Here is a 15,610-nt window from a genome sequence, read left to right as displayed (position 1 = left end):
CCATGCTGTCTAGGTGATCACAGCTTTGTAATAAAGCTTGAAATCAGGCAATGTGATGCCCAGCTTTGCTTTTCTTTTTCAACATTTCCTTGGAGATTCAGGGTCTTTTCTGGTTCCATACAAATTTTAGGATAGTTTGTTCCAGCATTTTGAAAAATGCCTTTGGTATTTTGATTGGGATGGTGTTGAAAGTATAGATTGCTCTGCAGCATGGACATTTTAATGATGTTTATTTTTCTGATCCATAAACATGGGATTTTTTCCATCTTAAAATTTTTATTATGTTATGTTAGTCCCATAAAGAATTAGAGTCAGCAGTGATGGTGTTAGGGGAAAAAGCAAGTTTCCATTTCAACTCTCCTTCATCTGTAACTCTGAATAAAATGTGTACTTTTGGGACGCCTGGGTGGCTCAGTTGGTTAAGCAGCTGCCTTCGGCTCAGGTCATGATCCCAGCGTCCTGGGATCGAGTCCCACATCGGGCTCCTTGCTTGGCAGCGAGCCTGCTTCTGCCTCTGCCTGCCACTCTGTCTGCCTGTGCTCACTCTCGCTTCTCTCTCTATGACAAATAAATAAATAAAATCTTTAAAAAAAATGTGTACTTTTTGAGAAGGTATTTAGCAAGCTGACTGAGAGTCAGACTGGTGGCATTAGGTAAGGTAAAAACAGTTCCTGTAACATATAAACTAAAATGTCATTGACTGAGGCGCCTAGGTGGCTCAGTGGGTCAAAGCCTCTGCCTTCGGCTCAGGTCATGATCCCAGGTCCTGGGATTGAGCCCTGCATCGGGCTCTCTGATCAACAGGGAGCCTTCTTCCCCCTCTCTCTCTGCCTGCCTCTCTACCTCCTTGTGATCTCTGTCTGTCAAATAAATAAATAAAATCTTTAAAAAAAAATAAAATGTCATTGACTAAGCACAAGAGTGGTTAATTTCCCCCTTCTTTATCAGTAGAGGGTGGGCAAACAGGTTTGAAGGGTGTCTATCCTCCAACCTCAGGCTGATGGAAGCTCTTCTGTCTTGTATGTACAGCTTTCGAGGTCATCAAAGAGTCCTTTCCATTTTTGCCAACTGACAAGAGAAAAGAACCTGGCAGAGTTCCATGAGGGAGGTTTATAAGAGCTGTCTTAAAAAATAGTGCACATCACGTCCCTTCATGTTCTACTGGCTATAAATCCGTCAAGCGGTCCCACCTGACAGCAAGGGGAGCAGGGATATGTAGTCTCTGCCTGGGAAGTTCCATCCTAGTGGCAAGTCTATAGTCTGGAATCAAGGGTGGAGGAAGTTTTGAATTCTGGGTGGACAGTGGCTTTGCTACACTAATTATGTTAGCTTTTGTCTCCATTATGATCACAGTCACCATCATATCCAGGAAGAATTGGAACTAGATGTTTTCCAAAGCTCCTTTTAACCCTAAAAGACTATGATTTCACAGCCAGAAGGTTATGAAAGCACTATTCCCTCCCACCCCCCAGCCCCCCAGGAGGCTGTACATTGCTATGGTTAAGAGTAAGTATAGTGTCTGGAGACAGTTTGGGTTTCAAATCCATTTTTATTTTTTGCCAGCTATGTGATCTTGGATGAGAGTCTACCTTTTGGGACTCAGTTTCCTCATTAGGAAATGGACAGTGTTGGCAGAGTACAGTGCTGATGCTGATTCTGGCCTACCCTCTGTTTCTGTTTTTAAAAAACAAAACAAAACTCTGTTTTGTAAAGCAGTCTGTTTTTGTTGTTCTTGTTGTCATTGGTGTTGTTTTATTGGAACCACAGCCACCAATGGCTGAGAGCTGGCTGTTTTGTAAAACAGTCTGTTTTTGTTTTTGTTGTTGTTGTTTTATTGGAACCACAGCCACCAATGGCTGAGAGCTGACTGTCCCAGCTCAAGCAGAGAGCAAGTTCTCCCTTCCTCCACATAAATATTTTTTAGACCCTCAAATGGATTGATGATGGCCACTCTCAGTCTCCTGACTCAAATGCTAATTCGTAATTCCTGAAACACCCTCACAGACACACCCAGAAATGATTTTTTACATGTTATCTGGGCATTCCTTAGCTTAGTCCAGTTGACACATAAAATTAAGCATCAAGGGTATCCAAAGAGCAAGGGCCATGGACTATTCATCTACCAGCACTGGTCTGTCATGGATCTGAGGACTATTCCCAGAACATTCATTCCTCTGCATTACTGGACTGCTCCATACATAGGGTAAGCATGGGACCAGTGAAAGCTCCCCCAAACTGTGTTGTCCCCCCCCCCAGCAAAATGTCACAGGTGTTAGAATTGAAAATGCAGGCCAATATCCAGGAAATGCTAAGTGCTAAGAACATGATCAGGTACAGACCACATTCCTAACTCTTGTCTCCCCTCCAGGTGCTGTGCTCCATCATCGCTGGGGTGCTGCACTACCTCTATCTGGCCTCCTTCACCTGGATGCTCCTTGAAGGGCTGCATCTCTTCCTCACCGTTAGGAATCTCAAGGTGGCCAACTATACCAGTGCAGGCAAATTCAAGAAGAAGTTCATGTACCCTTCAGGCTATGGGATTCCAGCTCTCATTGTGGCTGTGTCTGCAATAGTAGGACCCCAAAACTATGGCTCACATACTCAGTAAGCATGCTCTGTGCCTTTCTGGTGGAAATGTGTCCATGACTGATGCATGATCTGAAATCAAAAACATTTCAGTCCTTTTCCTGTTGTGAATTATACTTCACAAAACCAGTCCCGTTTTATTTTTATTTTTATTTATTTATTTTTATTGTTTACCAGTCCCTTTTTAAGCCAGAATGCTATTTGTCCTTAGAAATTCCTAGAGCAATGATTCTCAGAATCTTTGGGGTTGGATCCTTTTGAGACTTTTGGTGAAATCCAGGGCCCAATTTCCCAAATAGGGATGTACCTTTCAGACAAATGTACTTACAATACAATTTTGAATACAACTTCAGGACATTAGGGACAAAAAAATATACTCAGGAAATTCAGGGATGGAAGAGCTCACCTGTGGCCTCTGTGTTCCGGAAGATTCTGAAAGGGTATCCTGAAGAGCTTGAGATTCATCCCAAAATATAGAAAGTAACTACAATGACAACAAATCCTGAAGGACTGGGATGCATCAGAAATAGTGCATATATTATGTCTCAATCTCCCCCTGATCCTGTGGGGTCAGCACTGTTAATTACCTCATACACAGGACATCTGGGTCTTAGTGCATCTAAGAAACTTTCCTAAGGTGTCAGCTAAAAAGAGAATTAGTCAGAATTCCTCACTAAAGGAATTGCTGCTGCACTGAAGAAGTTTGCAAAGCCCTGCAAAGTTAGTTGAGGATGATAGTATTTTGGCAGTGGGGCTTTGGTTAGAGAGTAGGCACACATGTGCAAAAACAACATGATGAAGGTGTCTCTCTTGAAGAAGAAATGATGTCCTTTCTCCAGCCTGAACCCTATGTCAGGGTTCTGACATAGATCCTATGTCCTGACAGAACAATTCTGGAGATCTCATCGTAGCATATATCAGTGGTTGGCAAACTATCTATAAAGGGCCAAATGGTAACTATTTTTGTCTCTGTGTCCATATGGTGTTTGTGGCAATTACTCAATATTGCCTTTGTTGTGGGAGTGCAGCCAACTCATAGACCATATATAAATGAATTGATGTGGCTATGTTTCAATAAAGCTTTATTACAAAAACAAGGAGTGGACTGGGTTTAGACTGTGTTAGTAACACCTGGAATAGAACTTAAGTGTGGGAACTTTTCTGCTCACTGAGTGTGGGCGATTGCTTGTCACATTTCCTAGTTTTATGCTGCCAGGTCTTTGTTCAGCATAATTTATACTCTCTTTGCCAACATAGGGCATGACTTAATAAAAAGTATTTGAGCAACAGAGTACTTGGTACATGGAAAATACTTAGTGTTGGCAGGTTTTCTTGCTGTAGTTAAAGTACTGCTTTTATTCTCTTTCTGATAACAATCATTATTTTGGGGTATAATTTATTGAGCCTTACCTGTTTGCCAAGAACCATACTCAAAAACTGTGTACACATTATCTCATTTGATGTTTCCTACAAGATCTATATGAGGGAAGCTGCAAAAATCTCATGAAAGAAATCAAAGAAGATTCAAATAAATGGAGGGATAGTCCATGTTCATGGATAGGAAGATTCAATATTGTCAAGAAGTCAGTTCTTCCCAACTTGATCTATAGATTCAAGCATTTCCAATCATAATCCAAAAAAATTATTTTTTAGATAATGATAAACTGATTCTAATATTTATATAGAGAAGAAAAATATCCTGAATAGCTAACACAATATTGAAAGAGAGGAGCAAAGTCAGAGAACTGACCCTACCTGACTTCAAGACTTGGCATATAGCCACTGTAATCATTTAATCTTTTCAATACTTCTGTTTGCCCTCACTTTACACTTGAGGGAATTGAGGCTTAGATTATATAGCTTGTGTCAGATGAGGACCCATGTCTGATTGCATCTAAAGTCTAGGTTCTGAACTAAATGGTTCTCTGCACTGGTTGGATCTTGCTACAGGAGTCTGAATTCAAGTTCTCTGCCTTCTGAGAAATAGGCAGCTCATGCATACCCCTCTCTCAACAGCTGCTGGCTCAAGCTGGATAAAGGGTTCATCTGGAGTTTCATGGGACCAGTGGCAGTCATTATCTTGGTGAGTAACTAGTGATAGTTATTTATGGGTCTGCCTGCCCTGAGTTGGCCAAGCATGGAATGTGTGTTTTTTTCCATGAAAATTGAAATGAAGTGAAGGTAAGAAAATAGAGCCTAATATGATTAACTCCTCTTCCTTGAAATACTGTCATCATGTCTTTCCCTTGCTCCCTTGTAGATTACTTGTTGCGTTGATATAACTCTACGGGGTATTCCAAAAATCCCATGTTTGTTCATTCAACAAACATTTAGCAAGTATCTCCTCTGCACAGAGTGCCATGTTCTCCTGTTTGCCAACAACTTCCTGATCACATCCATTGTCCTGGTATAGATATGAATAGTAATCTTTCACTTTCAAGTTGTCTTGATTTGAATGATATATTATATAGACAGCCTAGTCAAGCACCAAGTGTCACAGGTCATATACACGCAATGTGTTGTATAAAAGAACAGAGCATATGTGCATAGCATGCTATGAAGCCTGTATCTTTTGGGAAAAGATATTTTTAGGTCCACCTCAAATTGGGTTGCATGACATGGCCTCAAAATAAAATTCCAAGTCAATATTTCATTCTGTGCCCACAGATAAACTTGGTGTTGTACTTCCAAATTCTATGGATTTTGAGAAGCAAACTTTCCTCCCTCAATAAAGAAGTTTCTACCATTCAGGACACCAGGTAAGAAGGTCCCAGAATCGGTGGTATCCATAGATTTTCCTACAGGACTACATTTCTTGCTGCCTGGGGAAAAAACCTATACATGAAAAACCATTTCATGGTTGGATATCCATGGTATTGTATAAAGCGTGTATGAGGTGCAACTTCTAGAAGTAAAAACTATAATTTTCAGGTAGCTTAGTGTACTCCTTGATCACTTTATTCAACAAATATTCATTGGGTGGCATTTGTGAAGCAAATACTTTGTATAGCATAATCTTCATATGAAATTCATGCCAAGAGTGTTGACATTATCCTCCCTCCTCCAACCCCATGAGTTCACCCACTTCTGGGTACTCCATTATCCTTGGTTGTAGGCACTCAGTTCTTACTGTGTTGATCTAAATGATTAAAAATAATGGTAAGGGGGCACCTGGGTGGCTCAGTGGGTTAAGCCGCTGCCTTCGGCTCAGGTCATGATCCCAGGTCCTGGGTTCAAGCCCCACATCAGGCTTTCTGCTCAGCAGGGAGCCTGCTTCCTCCTCTCTTTCTGCCTGCCTCTCTGCCTACTTGTGATTTCTCTCTGTCAAATAAATAAATAAAATCTTTAAAAAAAATAATGGTAAGAACAACTAACATTAACTAGGAACTTGGTAGATGTTGGGAATTTACCAATATTCTTTCATTTTTTATTGTGTTATGTTAGTCACCATAAAATACATCATTAGTTTTTGATGCCCTGGTCCAAGATTCACTGTTTATGTACAACACCCAGTGCTCCATGCAATATGTGCCCTCCTTAATACCTACTACCAGGGTACTAAGGAGGGCACATATTGCATGGACCAATATTCTTTCACTGAATGCTCATAACTCCAATCTATGTGGTGGGCACAACTACCATCCCCCCATTGATAAGAGAAGCAAGTGCTTATTTTTCCCAAGAGTGGGCAAAAACCTTACATTGGTGATGAATCATGTGGACAAAACTTAAAGGAATATCTTTCCAATTTCAGACCCTGTCTTTTATCTCATCTACTTATCAGACCAACCTAATATCTCTTTGTCTTAGTGTTTTCAGTCTTGGAGGGTCACAGTTCACCCTTCTTGGCATTTCTTCATTCCTCTACACGTGTTGAATGAATGCAGGATCACACACACACTCACACACACACACACATTCACACATGTCATCTTTCCTAGACAGTTGCCACGAACAACCCCATTTGTTTTATAAAACACAACTTTCATTTGAAGAAACACAACAGCATGTTATATTCTAAAGTCATGATAGCATCATCAACACATTTTCAATACAAATTTCTAGAAGGCACTTCCACACATCTCCCAATAGAACCAGGTAAAAGACTTGCAGATAAATCACTTCCAAGAATAGAAGAAAGCATTATTCTCAGAAACATCTATTGAAAATGTGGGTTCTGCCTCATCTTTGAGTCATATGACTTTGCCTAAGTCACTTACGCACATGTTTAAATCGGGTAATATGTGCAGAGCATTTAGCACAGCGCCCAACACATAGTGATGAGTGATACTTATTACTGCTCTTGTTCCTTTTCAGAGTCATGACATTTAAAGCCATTGCTCAGCTATTTATCCTGGGCTGTTCTTGGGGCCTTGGCTTTTTTATGATTGAAGAGGTTGGGAAGGTGATTGGATCAGTCGTTGCATACACATTCACCATCATCAATGTCCTGCAGGGTGTTTTGCTCTTTGTGGTACACTGTCTCCTTAATCGCCAGGTAAGGCTAATTATTTTGTCTCTCACCAGCCAACTCCCTAAGTCTTATTGAATGGTCGCTCACATTCTCACCCTTCTCTGACCTTTCATATTTGTATTTGGGGTTGCCTTCATTCTGAAAGGAGGCTTTAAATGATGACTTGGTATGCTATATGCTCTGAGTTAGCATTGGCCTAACCTTCACATTCCAACCTATATCTTAAGAGAGTGCTTCTGTCAGTGGAGATGACATATCAATATACCATAGACTGCGGGGCTTGGGCAACAGCAATTTCTCTTATAATTCTAGAGCATGGACATCTGAGTTCGGGGCACTGTGCAGTTGAGTTCTGGTGAGATCTCTGTTCTTTTTTGCAGATGGCCACCTTCTTGACCCTTACATGGGAGAGAGAAGGAGAGAGAGCTTTTCTGTCTCTTCTCATCAGGACACTAATCCTATTGGACACTTATCCTTCTTATCAGGAACTAATCCTATTGGATGATCCTATTCAGGGCTCTACCCTTATGACCTCATTTAATCTTAATCCTTCCTAGAAAGGATCATCCTATCTTCAAATACAGTCGTACTGGGAATTTAGGGCTTTAACATGCGAATTTTGAGGGCACCTGGTTGGCTCAGTGGGTTAAGCCTCTGCCTTCGGCTCAGGTCATGATCTCAGGGTTCTAGGATCGAGCCCTGCATCAGGCTCTCTGCTCGGCAGGGAGCCTGCTTCCCCATCTTCCTCTGCCTGCCTCTCGGCCTACTTGTGATCTCTCTCTCTGTGTCAAATAAATAAGTAAATAAAATCTTTTCAAAAATGTGAATTTTGAGGAGACATAGTTCAGTCCATAGCAGAGCATGTATCAGTCAGCATAAGGGAGGTTATGCTGCAGTAACTTATAGCCACCACCCCCTAATTTCAGTGGTTTTAATAATAAAGGTTATTTCTTGCTCATACTACATAGCCATGGCTTGATCTACAATGTCTTTATTCTGGGATGCAGGTTGAAGGGCAGCCCTTATTTAGAACATTGGTATTCTCCTGGCAAAGGGAAAGGAAATCTTGGCAAAGTGTAGCTTAATTTCATTGGGTAGAGCAAGTTCCTTGACCATGTCTGAGTTCACCAGAAAGAGGATACATAAGCCTCTTATAGGGAAGTGCCCTTTAGGGAAGGATACTAGAATATTTGGCATAATATGCCATAAACAGAGGGACTGTACCTCCCATGTCAGGTTATCCACTGAGTAGGTGGCTGTGTGAGCTTGGCCAGTCTTCTTACCCTCTCTGAGGTTCAATCTTCTCACCTCTGTACATGACAACACCTGCCTCACAGGGCTGAGATTAAAAGAGATATTGCAATATGAATCTCCAAGCATAGTCCTTGGCACACATTACATTTTTGTGAGGGTCATCATTATATTTTTTCATCCACTTAGAAGATTGGAAACAGTTCTCCCCCTTTGCTATTGAACAGAACTACCAGCAATTATGATGCTGGTGTCAAAAAGACCATCGTAACACTTCATTAATTTCTCTTTCATCTTCTAGTGCCTTCTTAATGCTTGGTACTCCTCATGCCCAGAAATGAAGTACAACTTAAGTGCTTTGGTGAAATAATGTTGAATATTAAATATTTAAATATCTTTTTAGGGACGCCTGGGTGGCTCAGTTGGTTGGACAACTGCCTTCGGCTCAGGTCATGATCCCGGAGTCCCGGGATCGAGTCCCGCATTGGGCTCCCAGCTCCATGGGGAGTCTGCTTCTCCCTCTGACCTTCTCCTCGCTCATGCTCTCTCTCACTGTCTCTTTCTCAAATAAATAAATAAAATCTTTAAAAAATATATCTTTTTAAAACATTTTAAGCAAGTTTCAGGAAGGAATCCATGCAATCACAGGGAGTGGTTCAGCATGTGGTTAGTGTCCGGGCTCTGATGTGAGAATGATACAGTGCTGAGTGCTGGCTGTATGACCTTGAACAAGTCCATACTTCCAGCAGTGTCAACTTCTTTACCTTTCATTGGGAGTACGAGAAAATCCTTTGTCATTTGATTTATGTAAGGATGAATTGATATATTGTGGATAATAAAGTGTATTGAAGGTTGCCATTGTTCAATAAATGGTGACTTATGTCATAATCACCACCATGACCACCATCACCTGCATTGTTTTTGTCATCATTGACCATGATCACTTCTGTGATCACCACCATCATCTTCACCATCCTCCTCCACCTCATTGTCAGGATCATCACCACCCCCACCACTCTGTAGACTCTATAGAAACTTTGTGATGCCTGACATTTAGTAAATACCTTTTCTACAATGAGGAAGTTGAATTTTAGAATGAGCCAAGGAGAGGAAGTCCAAGACTATACAGGAAAACAATGAGGGGGTAGTCATGGGGCCCCACAAATGGGGCTTGGCGTGTATATCTTTAGCATCCTATTCAGGGTCCTTTCTTCCCTAAGCTAGCTCCTGATGTGACACAAACCTCTGTGTTCCTCAGGTACGAATGGAATACAAGAAGTGGTTTAGTGGGATCTGGAAAGGAGTTGAAACTGAAAGCACTGAGGTGACACGCTCTACAACCCAAACCAAAATGGTAAGACCAGCTTCTCTGCAATGTCGTATACTGGCTGAACCTAACCTCTTCTACTGCCACGAGTTTCCTGGTCCCTTGATCTGAAAGAAAAGAGGAATTATATTACTTCCTCCATTATGCTGGTGGTTTTTAGTTTTTGAGGCCAAAACTAGTAGAACTCTTTTCTTTTGTCTTTTCTTTTTCCGTTCCTTCCCTTCCCTTTCTTTCCTTTCTCTTCCCTTCCTCCTTCTTCCTCCCTTCCTTCCTTTCTCTCCCACTCTCTCTCCATTTTTTCCACAAATATCCAAATGATTTTCATCAAAAATTTAAATTTATTTAACAATGTTCATTTAACAAATATTTACTGAGAATCCAGTACATGCCAGATGCTGTTTTAGGTGCTGGGGAAACAGCAGAAGATACACTGACAAAAATCCTTGCCCTCACAGAACTGATGTTCTGGTAGGGGTGGCTGAGAATAAACCCCCAAACATGAATTATGCACTATTTTACAAAGTGATGTGGGCTGTGGAAAAATACAGAGCAGTGAAGAGAAATCAGGACTCATGAGGTGGGGGAGTTTGGTTTCCAGTAAGGTGGCCACAGTGACAGTCTTTTACTGTCTATCACCACCTTCTATTTAATTCTCTGTATGTTGTGCCTCTCTGTGTGATATTTCTCTTACTCTGAAAAATATGACAGTGTTTAACTTTGGTCAGTCTCTGCCCCCATGTACGTTTCAGAGCTATGGTTATTATCATTTTCCTTCTACCTAGAGCAATGCCTGGCCCACAAAAGATGCTCACTTAACTTGTTGAGTGTCTAAGGTCCTTGTTTATTGATGAGGACACAGACTGGGAAAGTCCACATGATTGGCCTGAAGCTACTCAGCTGGGTACAGGGGTTCAGACTCAAGTCTATTTTCCTCTGAAAGTTGACAGCGTTCCTTGATTGTCACCAGAGTTGTTTGTCACTCCAGATCATCAAAAACTTTTGGGACCAGCTTCCTGGGACATGCACTTTCAGACCAAGGACAATTCTGTTTACTGGCTGCTGACTGTGTCCTAAGAGTATATGCCACTGGTTCACTCCTTGGCTAAAATCACCAGTAGTCAAAGGATATGTCAATCTAAACTGTGAAAAGGAACTGTCCCAACACATGTCTCCAAAAACATGTCGCATAGTGGAATCCATTGCATGGGTTCTGGGGTTCACCAGATTTGAGTTTGAATCTTGGTCCTTTCAGGTTCCAGCTGGTAGATGCTGGGCAAGTAGCTTAACCTCCCTTGCACCTCAATCTGCTCATCATTGAAATGTCATATTGAGGGAAAAAAAAACAATGTACATGAAAGCACTTTGCTCTACTCTGAACCATGTCAACACTACTTGTATGAACACCACATTATCAAGAGTCAACTATATAGAAGGCCTCAAACAGTAATCCTATCCCCTTATCTATGGACAATGCTTTACTTCTAAAAAAGCACATACTCAGGGGGGCACCTGGGTGGCTCAGTGGGTTAAAGCCTTTGCCTTTGGCTCAGGTCATGATCTCAGGGTCCTGGGATCAAGCCCCACATCGGGCTCTCTGCTCAGCAGGGAGCCTGCTCCCCCACCGCCCTGCTCTCTCTCTGCCTGACTCTCTGCCTACTTGTGATCTCTGTCTGTCAAATACATAAATAAAATCTTTAAAAAAATAAAATAAAAAGTACATACTTAGGCCGCGTAGGTGGCTCAGCTGGTGAAGCATCCCACTTCTTGTTTGTTTTGGCTCAGGTCATGATCTCAGGGTTGTGAGACTGAGCCCCGCATTGGGTTCCATGCTGAGTATGGAATTTGCTTGAGATTTTCTCTCTATGCCTCTCTCTCTTCCTCTCCCCTAACTCGCCCTCACACTCTCTCTAAAAGATTAAGTACATAAATATTTAAAAAAGCAGATATTCAACCTTACAGTCTTCACTGATCCTCTATAGCATTTAGTGATAAATGCTATCACTATAATAACTATAAATGTTTGTGAGAAGAGCAGATAAATAAAAAGACTATCATAGGTGGTGTTTGGGGGAGGAAAGACTGTAAAGTCAGATATGAGGACCTCTTTACTGAACTTTGGACCTTAGAGAGATTCTGGCTTGTCATTTCCTGAGGTGTTAATTTCTCTTCAGCTTGTTCTACATATTATCTCCCCAAATAGGAGGAACCAGCGATGTCATCAGCAGTCTTCCGCAGAAGAGACGTTGCTTCTGTGCAACCACAGCCTCAGACTCTTGTCTCTGTCTCTTGGTTAAGAACAGAAAACTGAGCTGCTACTGGACAGCGCCCCCTGTGGTCACATGTAGATCGGACAAATGCCACCATTTGCATCTTCCTCCTGAAAGCAGTTGAGGCTTTCCTCTATTTTGGCTTCTAGCTCCAGAGAAAAAAAGTGCACCAGGGGGAGACCTCTGAGTCCCATACCCAGTATTGTTTATCACACGCCATTAAATGTTCAAGGAATAATTTTTAATAATGAAGGAAATAAAGAGTTTTTCTTCTTCCAGCTCTCGCTTCCTTGCCAGGATTTATTGGCCAACATCTAGATTCACCTGGCAGTTCTCTCTCTCTCGGTATTCGGTTGCATTTTATGCTCTGAAGATTTTGCAAACCCGACATTTTTAGGATTCAATAATTCCCATATGAATAAATATAAAGAAGGGGGTTGCCTTCTTGTGTTGCAAAATTCTACCACCATCCCACTTAGGAGTGCCTTGTCAACAGGAAGTGTCTTGTGTGCAGAGACCAGCACTATCTCCTTTGCTTGATTATTTTCAAACCTACTCATTTATTGGGTTAATTTTGTTTTCTTAGTGTCCTCCAATGTATTTTTGTGGAAATACTTCCAAACCAATAGCATGAGGGTCACAGGAGTTGTTTGTCCTTGTATGTTTTCTTTTTTTAAAAATTACATAGTTATATGTATATTTTTAACATCTTTATTTTTTTTCAGCATTCCAAGATTCATTGTTTTCACACCACACCCAGTGCTCCATGCAATACGTGCCCTCCTTAATATCAACCACCAGACTCACCCATCCCCTCACCCCCGCCCCTCCAAAACCCTCAATATTTCTATTTCTTTTTCATACTAATTGGATTCTAGCAGTATTTTTCAGCACTGGAATTAATAGATGCATGGCTAACTTTGTTACCAGAGGTGTTTCAAAAACAATTTTACATGATAATAACAGGAAATATAAAAAAAAAAATAGCACTAAAGGGTTCCCATGATTCATTTGAAGAGATTTCGTGTGCAGTTTTTAGGTGGTGGACCAAAGGCTGTGTCCCTTTTACTGCTTAATTAGCTCAAGTGCCTCTTCCACATGGCAGCAATGCAACCAAAGTATATGATTCACTCCACTTGCTGGCCTTAAAATTATGTGATTCCTCTTGAACAGTTAAAGTTTTGGGAGATTCACATGGTTTCAAAAGGTGTACATGAATAAGACTTCCTGGGCTGTTGGAAATCCTTGCACTTAAGCCCCACAAATGTTGTTGCTGTTTTTGTGTCCAAGACAGTTGCAAGAAGAGGATAAACCAGACAAATGTTCAAGGTGCTGTGGGTTTGGACCTCTCTATTCAATATTTTTCCTCCCTCCCAACATGAAGTCTGCTTTCTTTCTCTTTTCTGCCTCTCTTACCCTTTTGCTTTCTTTAAGAACTAGCTTCCACATCCTTCAAGAGCCTTTTCTTCTTCTAGCTCTTGGAAATCCATCTCCCTTACTTGCTTTATTACCATCCATGTGACTTGACTTATCCTGTATTGTGTGTGCTGTTGCATACCTAATGTGTGTGCTTGTAAGTCATGCCTGCTTGGATCATAAACTTCCGGAAGGCCAGAATGATAAATGTTTTAATGATAAATTAAAAAGGTCATAAATGAAATGTTCCTTGCCTCCATTTAGAGCATCACTTCTCAAGCTCTACACTAGTAACACTTTGGGCTGGATAATTCTTGGTGGTGGGCGGCTATCCTGTGCTTTGCAGGATGCCGAGCAGCATCCCTGGCCTCTCCCAGCTGGACACCAGTAACCACCCCACCCCACACACCCATTGCAACAATCAAAAATGTCTCCAGACATTGCCACTTGAGAATGTTGAGAATTACTGGTCTAGGCATTAGTTCATAGTGAACAGGCAACTGCTGAAGAATTCCTTTGTGGTCAACCAGCTGTTCCAGGAAATGAATAATCAACCAGAAAACAGAATGTAGTTGCTTGGTGCCTAGTCTGTACTCAGAGTGGCAGTATATATGAGGAACACCTCTTCTCTTGTCTGCCCAGCTTTTCTTTTCTGGGAACTGCTCACCCCACTGAGGCAGAGGCTATTCACCAAAACCCACTTCTGCTTCTAGACAACATGCACTTTTGCTTAGAAGAGCCCATGCTTGTGTTAGTGCCCCAGAGGAATGGAAAGAAAACTAAGGGTCTCCAAGCTGGGAATGCTTAATATTTTCTTTTATTGGATCACAGAATGGAAGAGGCCTACTGCTGCCTCAGGAATGGTAGCGAGCTTATGTTCTCTCTCAGAGTTTTCTCTATCCCTAGTGTCTCCATGACATTAGTCTCTCTCCACACACTGCACTGTCTTCACACACCACCTTGGCAAGGAAGCTGTCCCCGGATCTCTTTCACCTTTTCTACTTTATCATCCTGGACAGTACTCAGCACTGTTGCACAAATATTTACTTATTATTCAGATTACTCCTTGTGTTACTCCACTGGAGTGTCCATACCACATGGACAGGGGTTTTTGTCTGTTTCATTCACCACTATATCCTCAATGTTTAAAATAATATCCAGCACATAGTAAGCACTCAATAAATATTCTTCTTTTATGATGAACTTGCTGATTGGTCCTTCCTGTTACTGGTTTAATTCTTACACTGTCTGCTACTGTCTGTCTTGGTCATCGTTTCTCATCCCCACACCTCCTTATATTTATGCTATATTTATATGTACACACAGATATACACTCGGTAGAAAAGACAAAAGGCCCCCCACTATGTCTACAATCAGAAGACGGCATTGTTAGTGTGTCAGCTTTCCTCCATGATACCTTTGCCTTTGGTGAAGAAGGTACACCCCCCCCCCCACCCCGCCACGTGCCACATAACTTTGTCCCTACTGGCCATCACTGATTGCAACAGTGTGGCCACCCAGGAGAGGTCAATTCATTCACATGTCCTCTAACCCGTCAAATTTTCTCTCTTAAGCATTTGAATTAAGAGACCAGAATTGACCTGGCAGCTATTCAAGTAGTAATAATATTTGAACTCCTAGAGAAAAGGTCATTTAAGGGCACTTGTCAGGGAACAGTAAGGCAGACCTTATTCAAGGAGGAACACTGAGATGGGTATAAGGACCAGAGCAATAGGGTCTTGGTGTCAGGAAGGAGATTGGACTCAGTTCTGATTCCAACAGTGACAACTGGAGATTTATATCCAAGGAGCAGGGTGGGTGTTAGGGTATGTAAGTCATCAAGAGAAAACATCAGGGCCAATAGACTCCTTAAGGAAGGCAAGCCAGTGTAGTAAAATAATGGATCGTGTTTGGATACCAAGGGAGGGGGGTTTTTGCTAAATTGATTTAGCAGGATTCTTGCTCAAACTGGATTCTACAAGGACAGAGAATACCTAAGGTTGAACCTAGTCCAGCAGAGTCCAAGGAGAGAGTCTTTGTCAGAGGTCCCATTGAGATGGCCATAAAAGGACCCTGTTCACCAGTTAGAGAAAGTCAGCCTACAGAGGGAAGAGGACAGACTGAACCAAGTTGTCAGAAAAAGGAACAATAATTATGTGATTCTTCACACAGAGGTTAATGGTTAGAGCTGAGGGTCAGAGGGACCCAAGCGGAGAATCCCGGTTCCCCAGCCTTGGGCACATGGCTCAACCTTCCCAAAGCCCTTCCTCCTGCCACAATGTGTGAAAT

General features: G+C 41.7%; 1 protein-coding gene across 2 annotated transcripts in view; it reads left to right on the top strand.

Annotated features, from left to right (window-relative positions):
• LOC125086156 (putative adhesion G protein-coupled receptor E4P) overlaps positions 1–12,183 on the top strand; it is a 42,516-nt gene extending 30,333 nt beyond the window's left edge. For both annotated transcript variants that reach the window (XM_047705336.1, XM_047705326.1), the window contains exons 11-16: positions 2,369–2,604; positions 4,603–4,669; positions 5,254–5,345; positions 6,904–7,084; positions 9,570–9,665; positions 11,839–12,183. In XM_047705336.1, the coding sequence (XP_047561292.1) occupies positions 2,369–2,604; positions 4,603–4,669; positions 5,254–5,345; positions 6,904–7,084; positions 9,570–9,665; positions 11,839–11,946 (780 nt within the window). In that variant the 3' untranslated portion in view covers positions 11,947–12,183. The remainder of the gene's footprint in view (positions 1–2,368; positions 2,605–4,602; positions 4,670–5,253; positions 5,346–6,903; positions 7,085–9,569; positions 9,666–11,838) is intronic.
• Positions 12,184–15,610: the final 3,427 nt, after the last annotated feature.

This window comes from Lutra lutra, chromosome 1 (assembly GCF_902655055.1).
Source record: "Lutra lutra chromosome 1, mLutLut1.2, whole genome shotgun sequence".
NCBI lineage: Eukaryota > Metazoa > Chordata > Mammalia > Carnivora > Mustelidae > Lutra > Lutra lutra.
This window is presented reverse-complemented; position numbering and strand designations above follow the sequence as displayed.